Here is a 23171-nt window from a genome sequence, read left to right as displayed (position 1 = left end):
TACTCCGTTCCCCTCACCTTCGGGATCAACGCCCTTCCCAGCACAAAAAAGTCTATTCGCGAGTAGACTTTATGGACATAGGAGAAAAACGAGAACTCCTTACTCCTAGGTCTGCTAAATCTCCACGGGTCTACACCTCCCATCTGCTCCATAAAATCTTTAAGTACCTTGGCTGCTGCCGGCCTCCTTCCAGTCCTGGACTTCGACCTATCCAGCCCTGGTTCCAACACCGTATTAAAATCTCCCCCCATTATCAGCTTTCCCATCTCTAGGTCCGGAATGCGTCCTAGCATCCGCCTCATAAAATTGGCATCATCCCAGTTCGGGGCATATACGTTTACCAAAACCACCGTCTCCCCCTGTAGTTTGCCACTCACCATCACGTATCTGCCCCCGTTATCCGCCACTATAGTCTTTGCCTCGAACATTACCCGCTTCCCCACTAATATAGCCACCCCCCTGTTTTTCGCATCGAGCCCCGAATGGAATACCTGCCCCACCCATCCTTTGCGTAGCCTAACCTGGTCTATCAGTTTCAGGTGCGTTTCCTGTAACATAACCACATCTGCCTTAAGTTTCTTAAGGTGTGCGAGTACCCGTGCCCTCTTTATCGGCCCGTTCAGCCCTCTCACGTTCCACGTGATCAGCCGGGTTGGGGGGCTTCCTACCCCCCCCCCCTTTGTCGATTAGCCACCCCCTTTTTCCAGCTCCTCACCCGGTTCCCACGCAGCTGTATCTCCCCCAGGCGGCGCCCCCCCGCCCACCCCACCCCATTCCGGCTCCCCCCTCTCCCCAGCAGCAGCAACCCAGTAACTCCCCCCTCCCACCCACCCCCGCTAGATCCCCCGCTAGCGTAATTACTCCCCCCATGTTGCTCCCAGAAGTCAGCAAACTCTGGCCGACCTCGGCTTCCCCCCGTGACCTCGGCTTCCCCCCGTGACCTCGGCTCGCACCGTGCGACGCCCCCTCCTTCCTGCTTCTCTATTCCCGCCATGATTATCATAGCGCGGGAACCAAGCCCGCGCTTCTCCCTTGGCCCCACCCCCAATGGCCAACGCCCCATCTCCTCCACCTCCCCTCATCACCACCTGTGGAAGAGAGAAAAGTTACCACATCGCAGGATTAGTACACAAAACTCCTCTTTCCCCCCTTTTTAACCCCCCTCTTCGCCCCCCACATTCGCCCCACCACTTTGTTCAAATGTTCTTTTTAATAACCCGCTCATTCCAGTTTTTCTTCCACAATAAAAGTCCACGCTTCATCCGCCGTCTCAAAGTAGTGGTGCCTCCCTCGATATGTGACCCACAGTCTTGCCGGTTGCAGCATTCCAAATTTTATCTTCTTTTTATGAAGCACCGCCTTGGCCCGATTAAAGCTCGCCCTCCTTCTCGCCACCTCCGCACTCCAGTCTTGATAAACGCGGATCACCGCGTTCTCCCATTTACTGCTCCGAGTTTTCTTTGCCCATCTAAGGACCATTTCTCTATCCTTAAAACGGAGGAATCTCACCACTATGGCTCTGGGAATTTCTCCTGCTCTTGGTCCTCGCGCCATCACTCGGTATGCTCCCTCCACCTCCAACGGACCCGCCGGGGCCTCCGCTCCCATTAACGAGTGCAGCATCGTGCTCACATATGCCCCGACGTCCGCTCCCTCCGCACCTTCAGGAAGACCAAGAATCCCCAGGTTGTTCCTCCTTGCGTTGTTCTCCAGTGCCTCCAACCTTTCCACACATCGTTTCTGATGTGCCTCCTGCGTCTCCGTCTTCACCACCAGGCCCTGTATATCGTCCTCATTCTCGGCTCCCTTTGCCTTCACGACCCGAAGCTCCCGCTCCTGGGTCTTTTGTTCTTCCTTTAGCCCTTCGATCGCCTGTAGTATCGGGGCCAACAGCTCTTTCTTCATTTCCTTTTTGAGCTCTTCCACACAGCATTTCAAGAACTCTTGTTGTTCAGGGCCCCATGTTAAACTGCCACCTTCCGACGCCATCTTGGTTGTTGCTTGCCTTCCTTGCCGCTGTTCTAAAGGATCCACTGCAATCCGGCCACTTTCTCCTCCTTTTTCATCCGTATCCAGGGGGGATTCCCTTCTGGTTTACCGCACAGTGTTTTTAGCCGTCAAAATTGCCGTTGGGGCTCCTATCAAGAGCCCAAAAGTCCGTTTCACCGGGAGCTGCCGAAACGTGCGACTCAGCTGGTCATCGCCGCACCCGGAAGTCGGTCAAGTGACACTTAAACCCAAAACACTTCTTCAGTGTTTCCCTCCTCTAACCAAAAAAAAAAACAACCGCTGTAAAGATCAAGGGGAAGGCTCGAGGGCAGGTAGAAGTTGAACTGTGACGTCACAGCTTGCAGGTAAGGGATTGGCTGGTGACTGGTAAGTAGTTTTTCTTTTATTTTCCTTCACGTGTTATCGTGCGGGGTGCAGAGGCTGCTGAGTGAGTGCTTGCTGAGAAGGGGAGTGAATAACAGGTAAGCTCTTTCTTTTTTTATCTAGAGGGGATGGCAGGGAAGGTAGTGCAATGCTCCTCCTGCAGAATGTTTGAGGGGAGGAACGCCGTCAGTGTCCCTGCTGATTTCATCTGTGGGAAGTGCACCCATCTCCAGCTCCTCAGAAACCACGTTAGGGAACTGGAGCTGGAGCTGGATGAACTTCGGATCATTCGGGAGACAGAGGTGGTCATAGATAGAAGCTTCAGGGATGTAGTTACTCCGACGAATAAAGATAGATGGGTGACGGTGATGAGGGCTGGGAGGAAGCAGTCAGTACAGGGATCCCCTGTGGTCGTTCCCCTTAGTAACAAGTATACCGCTTTGGATACTGTTGGGGGGGGGGGGGGGAGACTTACCAGGGTTAAGCCATGGGGTACAGGTCTCCGGCACAGAGTCTGTCCCTGTTGCTCAGAAGGGAAGGGGGGAGAGGAGTAGAGCATTAGTCATTGGAGACTCCATAGTTAGGGGGATAGATAGAGTTCTGTGGGAACGAGAGAGACTCATGGTTGGTGTATTGCCTCCCAGGTGCCAGGGTGCGAATTGTCTCGGATAGTGTTTTCGGGATCCTTAAGGGAGAGGGGGAGCAGCCCCAAGTCGTGGTCCACGTAGGTACCAACGACATAGGTAGGAAAAGGGATAGGGATGTAAGGCAGGAATTCAGGGAGCTAGGGTGGAAACTTAGATCTAGGACAAACAGAGTTATTATCTCTGGGTTGTTACCCGTGCCACGTGCTAGCGAGACGAGGAATAGGGAGGGAGAGGAGTTGAACACGTGGCTACAGGGATGGTGCAGGAGGGAGGGTTTCAGATTTCTGGATAATTGGGGCTCATTCTGGGGTCGGTGGGACCTCTATAAACGGGATGGTCTACACCTGGACCAGAGGGGTGCCAATATCCTGGGGGGTAAATTTGCTAATGCTCTTCGGGAGAGTTTAAACTAGTTCAGCAGGGGCTTGGGAACCTGAATTGTAGCTCCAGTATACAGGAGGTTGAGAGTAGTGAGGTCATGGGGAAGGTTTCAAAGTTGCAGGAGTGTACCGGCAGGCAGGAAGGTGGTTTAAAGTGTGTCTTCTTCAATGCCAGGAGCATCCGGAATAAGGTGGGTGAACTTGCGACATGGGTTGGTACCTGGGACTTGGATGTTGTGGCCATTTCGGAGACATGGATAGAGCAGGGACAGGAATGGTTGTTGCAGGTGCCGGGGTTTAAGTATTTCAGTAAGCTCAGGGAAGGTGGTAAACGAGGGGGAGGGGTGGCATAGTTAGTTAAGGAGAGTATTACGGTGGCAGAAAGGACGTTTGATGAGGACTCGTCTACTGAGGGAGTATGGGCTGAGGTTAGAAACAGGAAAGGAGAGGTCACCCTGTTAGGGGTTTTCTATAGGCCTCCGAAAAGTTTCAGAGATGTAGAGGAAAGGATTGCAAAGATGATTCTGGATAAGAGCGAAAGCAACAGGGTAGTTGTTATGGGGGACTTTAACTTTCCAAATATTGACTGGAAACGCTATAGTTCGAGTATTTTAGATGGGTCCGTTTTTGTCCAATGTGTGCAGGAGGGTTTCCTGACACAGTATGTAGATAGGCCAACGAGAAGCGAGGCCATATTGGATTTGGTACTGGGTAATGAACCAGGACAGGTGTTAGATTTGGAGGTAGGTGAGCACTTTGGTGATAGTGACCACAATTCGATTACGTTTACTTTTGTGATGGAAAGGGATAGGTATATACCGCAGGGCAAGAGTTATATCTGGGGGAAAGGCAATTATGGTGCGATGAGGCAAGACTTAGGATGCATCGGATGGAGAAACAACTGCAGGGGATGGGCACAATGGAAATGTGGAGCTTGTTCAAGGAACAGCTACTGCGTGTCCTTGATAAGTATGTACCTGTCAGGCAGGGAGGAAGTGGTCGAGCGAGGGAACCGTGGTTTACTAAAGCAGTCGAAACACTTTGTCGAGAGAAAGGAGGCTTATGTAAAGATGAGACATGAAGGTTCAGTTAGGGCGCTCGAGAGTTACAAGTTAGCTAGGAAGGACCTAAAGAGAGAGCTAAGAAGAGCCTGGAGGGGACATGAGAAGTCTTTGGCAGGTGGGATCAAAAATTGCCCTTAGTGTTGGGTCGGGTTACTGGGTTATGGGGATAGGGTGGAGGTGTTGACCATGGGTAGGGCGCTCTTCCAAGAGCCAGTGCAGACTCGATGGGCCGGATGGCCTCCTTCTGCACTGTAAATTCTATGATAAGAGGAAGAAGGAGGCTTATGTAAAGATGAGACATGAAGGTTCAGGTAGGGCGCTCTAGAGTTACAAGTTAGCTAGGAAGGACCTAAAGAGAGAACTAAGAAGAGCCAGGAGGGGACATGAGAGGTCTTTGGCAGGTAGGATCAAGGATAACCCTAAAGCTTTCTATCGATATGTCAGGAATAAAAGAATGACTAGGGTAAGAGTAGGGCCAGTCAAGGACAGTAGTGGGAAGTTGTGCGTGGAGTCCGAGGAGATAGGAGAGGTGCTAAATGAATATTTTTCATCAGTATTCACACAGGAAAAAGACAATGTTGTCGAGGAGAATACTGAGATTCAGGCTACTAGACTAGAAGGGCTTGAGGTTCATAAGGAGGAGGTGTTAGCAATTCTGGAAAGTGTGAAAATAGATAAGCCCCCTGGGCCGGATGGGATTTATCCTAGGATTCTCTGGGAAGCTAGGGAGGAGATTGCTGAGCCTTTGGCTTTGATCTTTAAGTCATCTTTGTCTACAGGAATAGTGCCAGAAGACTGGAGGATAGCAAATGTTGTCCCCTTGTTCAAGAAGGGGAGTAGAGACAACCCCGGTGACTATAGACCAGTGAGCCTTACTTCTGTTGTGGGCAAAATCTTGGAAAGGTTTATAAGAGATAGGATGTATAATCATCTGGAAAGGAATAATTTGATTAGAGATAGTCAACACGGTTTTGTGAAGGGTAGGTTGTGCCTCACAAACCTTATTGAGTTCTTTGAGAAGGTGACCAAACAGGTGGACGAGGGTAAAGCAGTTGATGTGGTGTATATGGATTTCAGTAAAGCGTTTGATAAGGTTCCCCACGGTAGGCTACTGCAGAAAATACGGAGGCATGGGATTCAGGGTGATTTAGCAGTTTGGATCAGAAATTGGCTAGCTGGAAGAAGACAAAGGGTGGTGGTTGATGGAAAATGTTCAGGCTGGAGTCCAGTTACTAGTGGTGTACCACAAGGATCTGTTTTGGGGCCACTGCTGTTTGTCATTTTTATAAATGACCTGGAGGAGGGTGTAGAAGGATGGGTGAGTAAATTTGCAGATGACACTAAAGTCGGTGGGGTTGTGGACAGTGCAGAAGGATGTTACAAGTTACAGAGGGACATAGATAAGCTGCAGCGCTGGGCTGAGAGGTGGCAAATGGAGTTTAATGCAGAAAAGTGTGAGGTGATTCATTTTGGAAGGAATAACAGGAAGACAGAGTACTGGGCTAATGGTAAGATTCTTGGCAGTGTGGATGAGCAGAGAGATCTCGGTGTCCATGTACATAGATCCCTGAAAGTTGCCACCCAGGTTGAAAGGGTTGTTAGCTTTTATTGGTAGAGGGAATGAGTTTCGGAGCCATGAGGTCATGTTGCAGCTGTACAAAACTCTGGTGCGGCCGCATTTGGAGTATTACGTGCAATTCTGGTCGCCGCATTATAGGAAGGATGTGGAAGCATTGGAAAGGGTGCACAGGAGATTTACCAGAATGTTGCCTGGTATGGAGGGAAGATCTTATGAGGGAAGGCTGAGGGACTTGAGGCTGTTTTCATTAGAGAGAAGAAGGTTAAGAGGTGACTTAATTGAGACATACAAGATGATTAGAGGATTGGATAGGGTGGACAGTGAGAGCCTTTTTCCTTGGATGGTGATGTCTAGCACGAGGGGACATAGCTTTAAATTGAGGGGAGATAGATATGACAGATGTTAGAGGTAGGCTCTTTACTCAGAGAGTAGTAAGGGCGTGGAATGCCCTGCCTGCAACAGTAGTGGACTCGCCAACACTAGGGGCATTCAAATGGTCATTGGATAGACATATGGACGATAAGGGAATAGTGTAGATGGGCTTCAGAGTGGTTTCACAGGTCGGCGCAACATCGAGGGCCGAAGGGCCTGTACTGCGTTATAATGTTCTATGTTCTAAGCGTTTCACTAAACCCTAGCTGTACAGGAAGACACTGGAATTCCCAGAGCTCTAAGGTTTATATTATGAGGAGAGTGTACATAAACTAAACTTGTATTTCCCAGAATACAGAAAGTTAATGGGGTGATTTATTTGAGGTTTTTACAATTTTAAAATGAATTGAGAAGCTAGAGCGAAATATTTCCCACTGGTGCGGAGTCCAGGACAAGGGTAGATCAGAGCTGAGCCATTTAGGGAAGCAGTTATGAAACACTTCTTTACATAAATGGTGGTAGACGTGTGTAACTCTCTCCCATGAAAAATTGATGTTGGCTCAAGTACTTATTTTAAAATCTGAGATCAATAGATTTTGCTAGCCAAGGGTTCTGAGGGTTATGGAACCAGAATGGGTGTTAGGTTTCAGATCAATGATCAAATCCAGTGGTGCTGCGGCCCGGGGCCCATCTGGGTTCTGAGTGCGGCCCACCAGACATTTTGCTGATTGTTGCCCACTCGCAGGGTTACCATGCTCCGCTGGTTTCCATCCACTTTTTTCCATCTATCCAACGTGCAATCGGTTAGCACGTTCGGCTGTTAACCGAAAAAGTGGTGGTTCGATCCCACCCAGCAACGAAGTGTTATCCCACCCCCGGATGAAGTGTTTTTTTTTGTGGGCAGCACAAGTGGATAGCACTGTGCCTTCACAGCACCAGGGTCCCAGGTTTGATTCCCCGCTGGGTCACTGTCTGTGCGGAGTCTGCACGTTCTCCCTGTGTCTGCGTGGGTTTCCTCCCACAGTCCAAAGATGTGCAGGTTAGGTGGATTGGCCATGATAAATTGCCCTTAGTGACTAAAGGTTAGGAGGGGTTATTGGGGTACAGAGATAGGGTGTAAGTGAGGGCTTTGGTGGGTCGGTGCAGACTTGATGGGCCTAATGGCCTCCTTCTGCACTGTATGTTCTATGTTCACTTAGCATTTTTCCTACGGGAATGACTGAAAATATATGCACGTAAAGCAAGGGAAAGTGACGCGAGGTGTGCAATGGTTGCCCACATTGACTGTGAGAACCGTGCACTCCCTCTGCATGCAATCAAACGGACATATTTAATTTTGTTTTTACCACTTGAAGTTGGTGACATTTCTATTAATATAAGAATGATTAAGCATTTTCTATAACTTGTTAAGAAATATTTGGTGTGTATTAAATGCATTGAATCTTATTCAAGGGTCACTGAGTGAATATGCCCGATTTCAATCGCGCGGCCCATTGAAATGAAGGAGGGCCATCCATGTGGCCCGCTCAGTAGCCCAGGCTGCCCATCACCGATCGCAGTGAATGTTAGAAGAGGAAGGGGATATACTCTTCTTCAATATGTGCCAACTTTTACATGTGAACCGACAAGGCCTCGGTTTAATGTCGCATTTCAGTGCTGCAATGGATGATCAGCCTTTGGTAGGAAGAAAGGTTCTGCAGGAAGGTCTTGAACCCATTACCCGCTGAGTCAAACGTTACACAGCCAAGCTCACTGGGATGATGCTTGATCCCTTGTACACGCACCAATGTTACATGGAATCCTGCCAACTGGCTCCTAAAGGGCAGCACGGTAGCATTGTGGATAGCACAATTGCTTCACAGCTCCAGGGTCCCAGGTTCGATTCCTGCACATCCTCCCCGTGTGTGCGTGGGTTTCCTCCGGGTGCTCCGGTTTCCTCCCACAGTCCAAAGATGTGCAGGTTAGGTGGATTGGCCATGATAAATTGCCCTTAGTGTTCAAAATTGCCCTTAGTGTTGGGTGGGGTTACTGGGTTATGGGGATAGGGTGGAGGTGTGGGCTTGGGTAGGGTGCTCTTTCCAAGAGCCGGTGTAGACTCGATGGGACGAATGGCCTCATTCTGCGCTGTAAATTCTATGATTCTAAAGCTACTCATTTGGGAGCAATATCTGCAACCAGGTGAGGTGGATTGGCCCTGCTAAAATGCCCCTTAGTGTCCAAAGACATGCGAGTCAGGTGGATTGGCCATGGTCAATACGCAGGGTTACGGGGAGGGGTCAATGCGTGGGTCTAGGTAGAGTGCTCTTTGGAAGAGTCGGTGCTGACTTGATGGGCCAAGTGGTCTCCTTCTGCACTGTAGGGATTCTATGAACGTCAGGAATTGGGGCCAGCAGATTCTCCGATATGCTGGCTGCCTCACAATTGCAGGTATAAACCTGCCCTAAGTGTTTCGAAGTCAACACATAACAACCAGCGCCACTGCAAAAAATCCTGCCCGGTAATTTCGCCAGTCTGTAAACAATAATACCACTGTATCCTTTGAATGCTGGAGCAACAATGCGGGTTACAGGCTGTTTAAGGAAATGCCAATGATTACCTTTCGTTTAGCTGTGTTTTGTGTCTTTTCCTGGTCACATATTTCGACATCTTTCTCTTTCAATGCCTCACTCTCTTCACTGTGTTCATGGTCTCCACTATCATCATCTTTCAGGCTACAAAGACAGAACATACACAGGGCTCAGTATCGCATCTTGTTACGGTCACACTCCTGTGATGGAACTTTGTTGTTGTGGCTGAAGAAAACAATTGTGTTTAATTGGCCTCAGGGTTCTCAGAAAGTGGTTCACACCCAACGCATTGCCTTTCGAAATGGAGTCACTGGCTTTTTGGCAAACGGAGCAACAAATTTGCCTGCAGTATGGCCTCACACACAACAAATGACTGCATTATCTGATTTGGGAAGTGCATATTGCGACAAATGTTGGCAAGGACACCAGGTTCGTCTATATCCACCTGAACAGATATTTGCAACCTCAGCTTGATGTCTTTCCCGAATGTCAGCACTTCTCAAAGATGGCACTCCCTCAGTACTAGAGTATCAACTCAGATCCAAGAATGGAGATTGAACCCACTACCTTCAGGGGAGGGGCAGAAAAACAGGAAAGGGATAAAAGCAGCAAAGATGAATGGCAAGAAAGGAGGCAGCTGAATTAGGATGGCTCGAGTTCAAAGTGAGGGAGTGGGCTGACGAGGATGCACAGAGCTGAGGATGGACAGAGACAAGCGTAGCAGGATGTTAAAAAATAAATTGCCACCACAACCTAGCAGTCACACAAAACTGAGGTGGACCCACACGAGGAAAGTCAGAACAGAAATAAATACACACCAGAGTCAGAAACAATCTGGGAATTGCTTCTTTAACAGGATCAAATGATGCTGTGATGACAGCCTGTTATGTTTAGGCACTAATCTGATTGTTTTCTTGTGCAATACAATTCCATGGCCAATGGCTTCTACTTGGGATCTCTCAGTTGTACGAGCCTGTAAAGGAACTTGTTATGGGCGAGGCCTTTCAGAACCCCAAAATGTATCATGGAGTTCAACCAACCTCACCCTTTAATGGATTTGTTGCTTTTCAGAGCACACGTCTTTTTCCCTAGGCGTGGGATTACAATTATGGACACGTGGGTTTTTAAACAGAAAACACTGTTTATTCCATGAACTCAACTTAACATCTTAAATAAACATTGGATCTCTTAACACCCCTTACTTCAAAGATAACTCAGAAAATATTGCAACAGTAAATACTTCCTTACAATGTTCCTTCAAACTTCCAAGAGACTTAACACCTTTAAACAGAATCACATCAGGTTAAAGGATATATATAGCTTCTGTAGAATGGCAGAGATATATTAGCTTGGTTGGTTTCAGCTCTAGCACTTTGCTTTTCTTCATGCAGCTCTCTGGAAACCCACAGACACACCCACGCTGCTTTCTCAAACCTGGCTTTCTACTTTTTAATCATCTCACAGCAAAACAGCCAGGCACTTTTAAACTGCTCTCAGCAAAACCAGCCAGATTCTTTTTTTAGCTGCTCTCAGCAAAACCAGCCAGATTCCTTTTTTAGCTGCTCTCAGCAAAACCAGCCAGGTTCTTTTCAAAACTGAAACTAAAAACCTGCAAAATGGCTGACCTGACCTCAGACCCACCCACTCTCTGACATCACTGTTTTCTTAAAGGTGCATTGCTTAAACATCCATGTCTTAAAAGTACTCTCACATGACAAACTGATCCTGTCTCTGTATGTATGCTCTCTAGTAGCAACCCCGGATGGTGACCTGGCATGGGAACCTTGAGCTGAATCCCTCCAACCTTCTCCCCTACTGTACAAACATTCAAACCACCCAGGGACCTGCTCCTAACCATTATCCATGAGCCACTGCTGGTAAGTCTGTACCGTGACAGATAACAATAATTTAACAGCAGGCTGTGTCACCAGGCCTAAGATGCAAATTGCCTGCTGGCACTTTCTATTTAGATGAGGATGGAGTTGGGCAAGAAAGGCAACAGTTGGAGATATTTATGAACCCAAATCTCTGTCAATACCTGAAGAAGCAGATGAAGCTGGTAAAATACTTGGATCTCACATTTAAGGTAAAGACAACAAAGGGTGTGGATTAACAGAATCAGTAGGGGTTCAATTATCTCATTCCTTCAAAGCATGAGTGGAGCTGCATGAAGTCATAAAAATGTCCAAAGACATTCTGATCTTTATAAATAGGGGCACAGAGTACAAAATTAATGATAAATTTGTACGAAACATTTTGTTAGACCAGTTATAGTGTACTGTATGTAGTTTTGATGCCCCATTATAGAAGGAACATTAAAGCCACAGAGAATACAGGTTAGGTCCACTAGGATAATACCAGGGGCAGGAAACTATAGTCATGAGGAAAGATCTCGGACACAAGGGCTACGTCCATCACAGCAGGCTAGGCTGGGAGATTTAGTATAGGCTTTTAAAATGATGATGACTTCTGATCAGGAGAATAGGTTGGAGAATCGGGAACAGGGGATGATCAATTCAAAACTGAAGCCAGGACTGGGGTGGTAGAAATTTCTTCGAGAGTTGCTGGACGGTGGAATGTTTTGCCACAGGGAATGGTTGAGACAAATACCATTGTAATTTCGGAGGAGAAAATGGGAAACATATCTAAAGCACATGAGGTGCAGGGTTATGGTCGGGTGTGACAAAAGGCCAGTTATCGTGACAAACAAAACTCTAATAATAATCTTTATTAGTGTCACAAGTAGGCTTACATTAACACTGCAATGAAGTTACTGTGAAAATCGCCTAGTCGCCACATTCCGGCGCCTGTTCGGGTACACAGAGGGAGAATTCAGAATGTCCAATTCACCCAACAGCATGTCTTTCGGGACTTGTGGGAGGAAACCAAAGCACCCGGAGGAAACCCACGCAGACTCTACACAGTGACCCAAGCCAGGAATCGAACCCGGGACTCTGCGCTGTGAAGCTAACCACTGTGCTACCGTGCCGCCCCTATAGCTATAGCCACTTATGACCATCGGACTTAGGAGGAGGAGGCCATTCTGCCCTTCAAGCCTGCTCCACCATTTGATAAGATCATGACTGATCTGGGTGTGGTCTCAACTCCACTTACTTGTCGATCCCCTTGGCTCAAGTGCATCACAAATCTCTCTAACTCGGCGTTTGATTATATTCAATGAGCCGCAGCCTCCACTGTTCTCTGGGGAAGATAATTCCACAGACTAACAAGGCTCTGAGAGAAATACAAATCACGTCACCTCTGCCTTAAAAGGAAGACCGTTTATTCTCAAATTGTGTCCCCTCATTCTACTCTCTCCCTCAAGTGGAACCATCCTCCAGGTATCCACCATATTGAATCTCCTCAATGAGAACACCTCTAATTCTTCTAAACTCCAGTGTGTAAAGACCCACCTGTTAAACCTTCCTTTATCCCAGATATTGGTTGAGTGAACCTTCTCTGATCTGCTTCTAAGGTGATGGATTTAATTTTTCAAATAAGAAGACCAAAACACAGTATTCTTGAAAAGGTCTCGTCAAGACCCTGGATAGCTGCAGTTAAACGTTGCCACTGCTGTATTCAATACCCCTTCCTATAAATGCCAATACTCTACGGAGCAGCACGGTAGCACAGTGGTTAGCACAGTTGCTTCACAGCTCCAGGGTCCCAGGTTCGATACCCAGCTTGGGTCACTGTCTGTGCGGAGCCTGCACGTTCTTCCCGTGTCTGTGAGTGTTTCCTCCGGTGCACCGGTTCCCTCCCAAGTCCAAAGATGTGCAGGTTAGGTGGATTGGCTATGCTAAATTGCCCTTAGTGTCCCCCCCCAAAAAAAAGGTTAGGTGGGGTTACGGGGATAGGGTGGATGTGTGGGCTTTGGTAGGGTGCATTTTCCAAGGGCTGGTGTAGACTCGATGGGCCGAATGGCCTCCTTCAGCAATGTAAATTCTATGATTCTATGATCTGCCTTCCTGACCAGCTGCTGTACTTGCATACTAACTTTGTGATTCATGCATCCCCTTTAATTTTGAAAACACGATTTTTCAACTGATTGGAGATTTTGCAGTTTGTGAGTGAGTGAGTGAGAACAAACTACTTGACAATGTAAGGCCACCTTCTAAGGTGAAGGTGGAAAATTATCACACCTCAGACCCATTGGAACTTATCACTGTCTAGAGTCGAGATATTAAATTTCAAAGTGCTGGATATTGACACAATGGCTGCCACAGACAGACCCACCCAAAGTACCTTGTGAACGCCTAACCTTTTTGGACACTAAGGGCAATTTAGCATGGCCAATTCACCTAACCTGCACGTCTTTGGACTGTGAGAGGAAACAGGAGCACCTTTTAGTTTGAAACTGTGTCCATTAGTCCTAGATTCCCCACGCAGACATGGGGAGATGATAGTCATCACGAAAATGAAAATGAAGGAGGTAGTGATGGGCAAGCTAATGGGGTTAAAGGTAGTCAAGTCTCCTGGCCCTGATGGATGCATCCCAGAATGCTAAAAAAGATGGCCAGGGAAATTGCAAATGCACTAGTGATAATTTACCAAAATTCACTCGACTCTGGGGTGGTCCCGGCGGATTAGAAATAAGCAAACGTACACCACTGTTTAAAAAAGGAGGTCGGCAGAAAGCAGGTAATTATAGGCCAGTTAGCTTAACTTCGGTAGTAGGGAAGATGCTGGAGCTATCATCAAGGAAGAAATAGTGAGGCATCTGGATGGAAATTGTCCCATTGGGCAGACGCAGCATGGGTTCATAAAGGGCAGGTCGTGCCTAACTAATTTAGTGGAATTTTTTGAGGACATTACCAGTGCGGTAGATAACGGGGAGCCAATGGATGTGGTATATCTGGATTTCCAGAAAGCTTTCAAAAAGGTGCCACACAAATGGTTGCTGCATAAGATAAAGATGCATGGCATTAAGGGTAAAGTACTGGCATGGATAGAGGATTGGTTAATCAATAGAAAGCAAAGAGTGGGGATTAATGGGTGTTTCTCTGGTTGGCAATCAGTAGCTAGTGGTGTCCCTCAGGGATCAGTGTTGGGCCCACAATTGTTAACGATTTACATAGATGATTTGGAGTTGGGGACCAAGTGCAATGTGTAGCCACCTGGGTATGGCCACTTCCCGACTTAAAATGGAGATCCACAAAGAATGCAGTGAAATTCAGTCAAGCCAGGAAAAACTAGCAGGTGCAAAGTTTCCTGTGTATTAAAACTTGCAGAAACCCAGACAGCACTGAAACTCACAACCATCTGCATATTAATGAGTGATCCCCGGGAACAATTGGAAACATTTAAGGTAAATAAGGCCAAGCCAGACTCCTCGGCGCCAGCAGGAGCCAAGACAAAGGAAGGCCAACGGACACTTGGGAACCGCCCAGCGATCAGGGAACAGCTCCAGTATTGGAGAAATCGATCCAAGTGATTAGAACGCAGTCCAATCACTTGGAACCAGATACAGGGTCCGCCCCGAATGGCGCAAAGCCCCTGGGGACTTTCAAGTAGAGTCCCCAAGTTCAATTCGTCCTTCTTGGCAGGGTCACTCAGCAGCTCGAACCAACCCTTGACAGTGACCTGTCTAGCTGCTACATCAACCAAGTAAGTCTCCAGTCAACGCACGCTATGAGATAGGCGCTCCTAGCTACTAGTCCATACCAGCTTTGAAGCCTGCAGATTCAGAACCCGAACGAAAGGCCATTTGTTCCCCTGACCTGGTGGGCCAGTTCCAAAGCTAAGTATGGGCCTATAGTATAGAGATAGTCTAGAAAGTAGAGTTTTATGCATGAGTAGTGATTGACTGTGTATAATAAATGTATTTTGATTTGAAACTTACTAACTGGTGTATTGAGTTATTGATCAGTACTTGAAATCGAACCTTGTGGTGGTATCATAAAGATGAATGAAAAAAAATGAAAATGAAAATTGCTTATTGTCACAAGTAGGCGTCAATGAAGTTACTGTGAAAAGCCCCTAGTTGCCACGGCGCCTGTTCGGGGAGGCTGGTACGGGAATTGAACCGTGCTGCTGGCCTGCCTTGGTCTGCTTTAAAAACCAGCGATTTAGCCCAGGGTGCTAAACAAGATACCTGGTGACTCTAGAGCAAAGGTTATAGAAACAGAGCAAATTAAGTAGACACAACGAGCAACATTTAAGAGGCAACCAAAAGTTAGCAATAAATGTGTCCAAGTTTGCAGACGACACTAAGATGAGTGGTAAAGCAAAACGTGCAGAGGATACCGGAAGTCTGCAGAGGGATTTGGATATGTTAAGTGAATGGGCTAGGGTCTGGCAGATGGAATACAACATTGACAAATGTGAGGTTATCCATTTTGGTAGGAACAACAGCAAAAGGGATTATTATTTAAATGATAAAATATTAAAACATGCTGCTGTGCAGAGAGACCTGGGTGTGCTAGTGCATGAGTCGCAAAATGTTGGTTTACAGGTGCAACAGGTGATTAAGAAGGCAAATGGAGTTTTGTCCTTCATTGCTAGAGGGATGGAGTTTAAGACTAGGGAGGTTATGCTGCAATTGTATAAGGTGTTAGTGAGGCCACACCTGGAGTATTGTGTTCAGTTTTGGTCTCCTTACCTGAGAATGGACGTACTGGCGCTGGAGGGTGTGCAGAGGAGATTCACTAAGTTAATCCCAGACCTGAGGGGGTTGGATTACGAGGAGAGGTTGAGTAGACTGGGACTGTACTCATTGGAATTTAGAAGGATGCGGGGGGATCTTATAGAAACATATAAAATTATGAAGGAAATAGATAGGATAGATGCGGGCAGGTTGTTTCCACTGGCGGGTGAAAGCAGAACTCGGAGGCATAGCCTCAAAATAAGGGGAAGTAGATTTAGGACTGAGCTTAGGAGGAACTTCTTCACCCAAAGGGTTGTGAATCTATGGAATTCCTTGCCCACTGAAGCACTTGAGGCTCCTTCATTAAATGTTTATAAGATAAAGATAGATAGTTTTTTGAAGAATAAAGGGATTAAGGGTTATGGTGTTCGGGCCGGAAAGTGGAGCTGAGTCCACAAAAGATCAGCCATGATCTCATTAAATGGCGGAGCAGGCTCGAGGGACCAGATGGCCTACTCCTGCTCCTAGTCCTTATGAGAACATGCAGACTCCGCACAGACAGTGACCCAGTGGGGAATGGAACCTGGGACCCTGGCGCTGTGAAGCCACAGTGCTATCCACTTGTGCTACCCTTACATACCTCAGTTATTTTTTCGGGTGTACACTGTCCTACAGTGTAACTACCATTACAGGGTCCAGAACTACTACCACAAGCAACCCATCTTTCCTATTTCTTATCTCGACCCAAACTGATTCTACATCTTGCTCTTTCGTACGAATGATCTCCCTATTCAACAGAGCTTCCCACCACATTTTCCGAGCTTCCTATCTCTAATGATGTGACACCTTCACTGTAGGAAGATATCCAACGGGACTTCACAACGGCTTGAGAAAAACCACATGCCAAGCTGAATAAAGAAGCGTTAGAAGGGGGATCGAGAGCTTGGTCACAGGATGACTAAAGATCGCGATAATAAATTCTCCAACAAAGTTGGAGATGCATGAAATAGACTCTCAAAAAATAGGTAATGATGTGGGAGACTCATTTAAGGGAAGAATTGTTAAATATCTAGTTATAAAAAGTTAAATGCAAACTTTTGGACCAATGCTACCTGGAACAATGTCAACTATGCTGCTGGTATGGAATTATGCTTTGTGGAATGAAGGGTTGAATTTGCAATGATAATCAAAACTAGGTGAACAAGGTAAATTTCTACATTTAGTCCACCTAATTTTACAAGGATGGAATTTTAATTAAGAAGTTTAAAAAGCATTGGTCATTATTTTTCTCAAGTTTGACAAACATACAAAAAGGATGCACAGGTAAAGATGTACTGATCCATCTATACCATTTATAGCATTTGATAAGGTTCCCCATGGTAGGCTCATTCAGAAAGTTTGGGGGCTTGGAATACATGGAAATCTGGCTGTCTGGATATAGAATTGGCTGGCCGAGAGAAGACAGCGAGTGGTAGTGGATGGAAAGTATTCCGCCTGGAGGTCGGTGACCAGTGGTGTCCCGCAGGGATCTGTTCTGGGACCTCTGCTCTTTGTGGTTTTAATAAATAACTTGGATGAGAAAGTGGAAGGGTTGGTTAGTAGGCTTGCTGATGACACAAAGGTTGGTGGAGTTGTAGATAGTGTCGAGGGCTGTTGCAGGTTACAACAGGACATTGACGGGAAGCAGAGCTGGGCTGAGAATGGCAGATGGAGTTCAACCTAGATAAATGTGAAGTGATTCATTTTGGAAGGTCGAATTTGAATGCTGAATACAGGGTTAAAGGCAGGATTTTTGGAAATGTGGAGGAACAGAGGGATCTTGGGGTCCACGTGCCTAGATCCCTCAGTTGCTACCCAGGTTGATAGGGTTGTTAAGAAGGCATATGGTGTGTTGGCTTTCATTAACAGGGGGATTGAGTTTAAGAGGCCCGAGGTTTTGCTGCAGCTTTATAAAACCCTGGTTAGACCACACTTGGAATATTGTGTCCAGTTCTGGTCACCTCATTATAGGAAGGATGTGGATGCTTTGGAGAGGGTGCAGAGGAGATTTACCAGGATGCTGCCTGGACTGGAGGGCATGTCTTATGAAGAAAGGTTGAGGGAGCTAGGGCTTTTCTCAATGGAGCGAAGAAGGTAGAGAGGTGACTTGATAGAGGTGTACAAAGTGATGAGAGGCATGGACAGAGTGGATAGCCAGAGACTTTTCCCCAGGGCGGAAGTGGCTGTCACAAGGGGACATAATTTTAAGGTGATTGGAGGAAGGTATAGGGGAGATGTCAGAGGTAGGTTCTTTACACAGAGAGTGGTGGGTGCATGTAATGGACTGCCAGCGGAGGTGATGGAGTCAGAGTCATTGGACAGGCACATGGACAGCAGTAAATTGAAGGGGTGTAGGTTAGGTTGATCTTAAATTAGGATAAATGGTCGGCACAACATCATGGGCCGAAGGGCTTGTACTGTGCTGTACTGTTCTATGTTCTATCTCACACAGTTTTGTCAGGAAGAATAGAAAAGTAGCATATTATTCAAAGAGAGAGAGATCGCTGAATTCTGAGGTAGTGGGATCTGGGTGTCCTGCTACATGAATCAGGAATAGTTAGTCTGCTGGTGCAGCAAGATTCACCTGAGGAAGGAGCAGCGCTCTGAAAGCTAGTGACATCGAAACAAACCTGTTGGACTTTAACCTGGTGTTGTAAGACTTCGTACTGTGCTCACCCCAGTCCAACGCCGGCATCGCCACATCAGGTGCAGCAAGTGATTAGGAAGGTAAATGGAATGTTTTAATTTATTGAAAGGGGAATGGAATATAAAAAATGGAAGTGCAGGGTTGGATTAGGACAAGTCAGCATGGATTTAGTAAGGGGAGGTCGTGCCTGACAAACCTGTTAGAGTTCTTTGAAGAGAGAACAAATAGGTTAGACCAAGGAGAGCCAATGGATGTTATCTATCTTGACTTCCAAAAGGCCTTTGATAAGGTGCCTCACGGGAGACTGCTGAGTAAAATAAGGGCCCATGGTATTCGAGGCAAGGTACTAACATGGATTGACGATTGGCTGTCAGGCAGAAGGCAGAGAGTTGGGATAAAAGGTTATTTTTCGGAATGGCAACCGGTGACGAGTGGTGTCCCGCAGGGTTCAGTGTTGGGGCCACAGCTGTTCTCTTTATATATTGACGATCTAGATGACGGGACTGGGGGCATTCTGGCTAAGTTTGCCGATGATACAAAGATAGGTGGAGGGGCAGGTAGTATGGAGGAGGTGGGGAGGCTGCAGAAAGATTTAGACAGTTTAGGAGAGTGGTCCAAGAAATGGCTGATGAAATTCAACGTGGGCAAGTGCGAGGTCTTGCACTTTGGAAAAAAGAATAGAGGCGTGGACTATTTTCTAAACGGTGACAAAATTCATAATGATGAAGTGCAAAGGGACTTGGGAGTCCTAGTCCAGGATTCTCTAAAGGTAAACTTGCAGGTTGAGTCCGCAATTAAGAAAGCAAATGCAATGTTGTCATTCATCTCAAGAGGCTTGGAATATAAAAGCAGGGATGTACTTCTGAAGCTTTATAAAGCATTAGTTAGGCCCCATTTAGAATACTGTGAGCAATTTTGGGCCCCACACCTCAGGAAGGGCATACTGGCACTGGAGCAGGTCCAGCGGAGATTCACACAGATGATCCCAGGAATGGTAGGCCTAACATACGATGAACATCTGAGGATCCTGGGATTATATTCATTGGAGTTTAGGAGGTTGAGGGGAGATCTAATAGAAACTTACAAGATAATGAATGGCTTTGATAGGGTGGATGTAGGGAAGTTGTTTCCATTAGCAGGGGAGACTAGGACCCGGGGGCACAGCCTTAGAATAAAAGGGAGTCACTTTAGAACAGAGATGAGGAGAAATTTCTTCAGCCAGAGAGTGGTGGGTCTGTGGAATTCATTGCCACAGAGGGCGGTGGAGGCCGGGACGTTGAGTGTCTTTAAGACAGAAGTTGATAAATTCTTGATTTCTCGAGGAATTAAGGGCTATGGAGAGAGAGCGGGTAAATGGAGTTGAAATCAGCCATGATTGAATGGTGGAGTGGACTATATGGGCCGAATGGCCTTACTTCCGCTCCTATGTCTTATGGTCTAAAAGCAGCGATGTTTTGTTACAATTGCAAAGGGGGTTAGTGAGTCCATGTCTAGAGTACACTTATGTAAGAAAGAATATAAATGTATTATAAACAGTTCAGAAAGGTTCACGCGATTGATACCTTGGATGGAGGGTGTCATTATTTTACTTGTAGAAAAGTTGCACTGGCCATGCCTGAATTCATTGGAGTTGAGAAGAATGAGAGGTGATCTTATTGAAACATACAAGGTCCTGAGGGGACTTGACAAGGTGAATACTGAAAGGATGATTTCCCCCTCGTGGGGGAATCTAGAACTAAGGGACACAGTTTCAAAATAAGAGGTCTCCCATTTAAGATGGAAATAATAAGATGAAATGAAAAATGAAAATCGCTTATTGTCACAAGTAGGTTTCAATGAAGTTACTGTGAAAAGCCTCTAGTCGCCACATTCCGGCGGCTGTTCGGGACGGGATGTTGTTTCTCTCAAGAGGGTTGTGAATCTTTGGAACTCTCTTCCCTAGAAAGTGGTGGAGGCAGGGTCAATAGAGATTTTTAAGGCAGATTCTTGACTAACAAGAAAGTCAAAGGTTATTGGGGTGAGATAGAATGTGGAATTGAGGCCACAAGCAGGTCAGCCATGATCTTATTGAATGCCGGAGCAGGGTCAGAGGACCAAATGGCCTACTCCTGCTCCATATGTTCAAATGTCACTTTACTGCATCACTATAGACACTTCTCACCCATCCGGTGATTTATTACCCATCCTTAATTAACCTTAAAAAAAATACAAACATACAAAAAAGGAGGTCATTCAGCCTTGGAGCCTGCTCCGCCTTGTGATAAGATCGTGGCCTATACGCTTGTGTTTTTTTTATCTACATTCCCCGATAACCTTTTATTTCCTTGCCTAACAGGACCAATCTTTTGGTCATCTCCAAAATAGCTCTTTGCGTGATGTGGTGCCAAATATTGTTTCAATAACGTACAGAGGGACCTTGGTGCCCTTGTACGCCAGTCACTGAAAGGAAGCAAGCAGGTGCAGTAAGCAGTTCGGAAGACAAATTATATGTTGGCCTTCATTGCAAGAGGACTTGAGTAGAGGAGCAAGGATGTCTTACTGCAGCTGTACAGGGCCCTGGAGTATGGTGTGCAGGATACACTTGCCATAGTGGGAGTGCAGTGAAGGTTCACCAGACTGATCCCAGGGATGACAGTGCTGTTAGGGAGGGAATTTCAGGATTTTGATCCTGCGCCAGTGAAGGAACATGGAACATACAGTGCAGGAGGCCATTCGGCCCATCATGTATGCATCGACCCACTTAAGCCTCACTTCCACCCTATCCCCGTAACCCCTCCTAACCTTTTTGGTCACGAAGAGCAATTTATCATGGCCAATCTACCTAACCTGCACGTCTTTGGACTGTGGTAGGAAACCGGAGCACCCGGAAGAAACCCACGCAGACACGGGGAGAACTTGCAGATTCCGCACAGTGACCCAGCGGGGAATCATACCTGGGACCCTGGCGCTGTGAAGCCACAGTGCTAGCAGATATATTTCCAAGTAGGGGTGGTGAGTGACTTGGAGGGAAACTGTGTGGAGTCTGCACATTCTCCCAGTGTCTGCGTGGATTTCCTCCGGGAGCTCTAGTTTCCTCCCAGAGTCCAAACGTTACGCGGGTTGGGTGGATTGGGCATGATCAATTGCCCTTTAGTGTCCAGGGATATACGGGATTAGATTATGGGGTTGCGGGGATAGGGGGCATGGGCAGAATGCTCATTCAAAGGGTCAGTACGGACACGATGGGCCGAACAGCCTCCTTCTGCTCTGTAGGGAGTCTACGATTATAAAATATACATATCCCATAACACCATAAAACGTAGGAGCAGAATTAAGCCACTCAGCCCATCAAGTCTGCTCCGCCATTCAATCATGACTGATCTTTTTCTCATCCTCATTCTCCTGCCTTCTCCCCCTACTCCCCTTATTAATCAACAACCTATCTATGTCTTAAAGACACCCAGTGATTTGGCCTCCACAGCCTTCTGCGGCAAAAGAGTTCCACAGATTCAGCACCCTCTGGCTGAAGAAATTCCTCCTCATCTCTGTTTTAAAGGATCGTCCTTTTAATCTGAGATTGTGTCCTCTGGTTCTAGTTTTTCATACAAGTGGAAACATCCTCTCCACATCCACTCTATCCAGGCCTTGCAGTATCCTGTAAGTTTCAATAAGATCCCCCCTCATCCTTCTAAACTCCAACGAGTACAGACCCAAGAGTCCTCAACCGTTCCTCATATGACAAGCCCTTCATTCCAGGGATCATTCTTGTGAACCTCCTCTGGAACCTTTCCAAGGCCAACACATCCTTCTCCACGTGTAATAAAAAGCAGATGCTGGAAATGTGAAATAAAAACAGAAAATGCCAGATAGACTCAGCAGAGAGAGAGAGAGAGAGAGTTAAGTGTCCAGTCCCTGGGACTCTCCATGAGGGACTCTTTAAGATGACGACAACTTAGGGCCACCTGCTGTGCCTCAACCAAACCTGGCCGGCAGGCTGGTGACAAACAACCTTGTTTCTGATTGACGTGCGGACGGCCAATCAATGGGCCCGGCCACCCTTGTGCCCGTCCACCAATCGGGGGCGGGACTTCCGGCCGCCCGCCCGGCTCGAGCCGCCAACCGCCTCCAGACGGCGGAGGAAAAATAAACGGTGGTTGACTTACGCCTGGAATTTATTGTTCATCTCTCCGAGGAGCTCCCCGGGATGGAAGGGGCGCCGGAAAGGAGTATTCGGTAAAATCCCCGGTTCTGCGGTCAGCGGCGGTCTTTATTTTTAAAGAATTGGATTCTTTTCCCCCCCCAAAAAAAACCAATCTGCCCGACTCGGAGCGAGGAGGCCGGTCCCTGCGCTGCGCATGCGCCACGGCGAGCCCTTGGGGACAAACCTGGGAAGGACCTAATGTCGATTTCAAAACTGGCCAACTCTTGTGGGTGCAGAACAAAGAATCAGGATTCGGCTTCCAGATGCAGAGTTTTAACCACACGCGAGGGGAAAAGGAAAATATCAACGCAAATCTGCATTTTGTTTTAAAAGTGGCCAGAAAAACAAAACCCAGCCAAATCTGGGCCCACATATATTATTCACATATGGGACCCTTGGGTACAAGTCTTTTGCCTCCGCACCCCCACTGTCAATCTTTCTGTTCCCTTTTTGTGCGTTGGCCGATATCCTCTCCTCTCGCCTTTCACCCATCTTGGGGCAGGATACTAGAAGGGCCCCTTGAAAGGCAACAGATTCAGAAACTGCCACAGTTTGCAGACAGTAGATGAAGAGGACAACGTACTAGTGGTGCAAAGGGAACGACACAAGTCAACTGGAGGACAAGGGGGGGTTAGCTTAGTTTAGACTAAGGGGTTAGTAAAGGACCTGTAAGGGAGGAACTCGGCTTTTGCACTATGTTTATAAAATTCATGTACATTGTTTATTTTGTTGTTGTT

At 47.0% G+C, this 23171-nt stretch overlaps 1 protein-coding gene across 1 annotated transcript in view; it reads right to left on the bottom strand.

Moving 5' to 3' along the window:
• Positions 1-22608, bottom strand: part of LOC140404660 (eukaryotic translation initiation factor 4E type 2-like) — a 57333-nt gene extending 34725 nt beyond the window's left edge. Inside the window, exons 1-2 of the mRNA XM_072493288.1 lie at positions 22397-22608; positions 9012-9126 (exon numbers count right to left, since the gene is read on the bottom strand). Of these exons, the coding sequence (XP_072349389.1) occupies positions 9012-9126; positions 22397-22416 (135 nt within the window). The 5' untranslated portion in view covers positions 22417-22608. The remainder of the gene's footprint in view (positions 1-9011; positions 9127-22396) is intronic.
• Between the last annotated feature and the right edge of the window lie 563 nt (positions 22609-23171).

The sequence above is a fragment of the Scyliorhinus torazame genome, chromosome 31, assembly GCF_047496885.1.
Source record: "Scyliorhinus torazame isolate Kashiwa2021f chromosome 31, sScyTor2.1, whole genome shotgun sequence".
NCBI lineage: Eukaryota > Metazoa > Chordata > Chondrichthyes > Carcharhiniformes > Scyliorhinidae > Scyliorhinus > Scyliorhinus torazame.
Note: the sequence above shows the minus strand (reverse complement) of the source record. Positions and strands in the feature narration are given on the sequence as shown.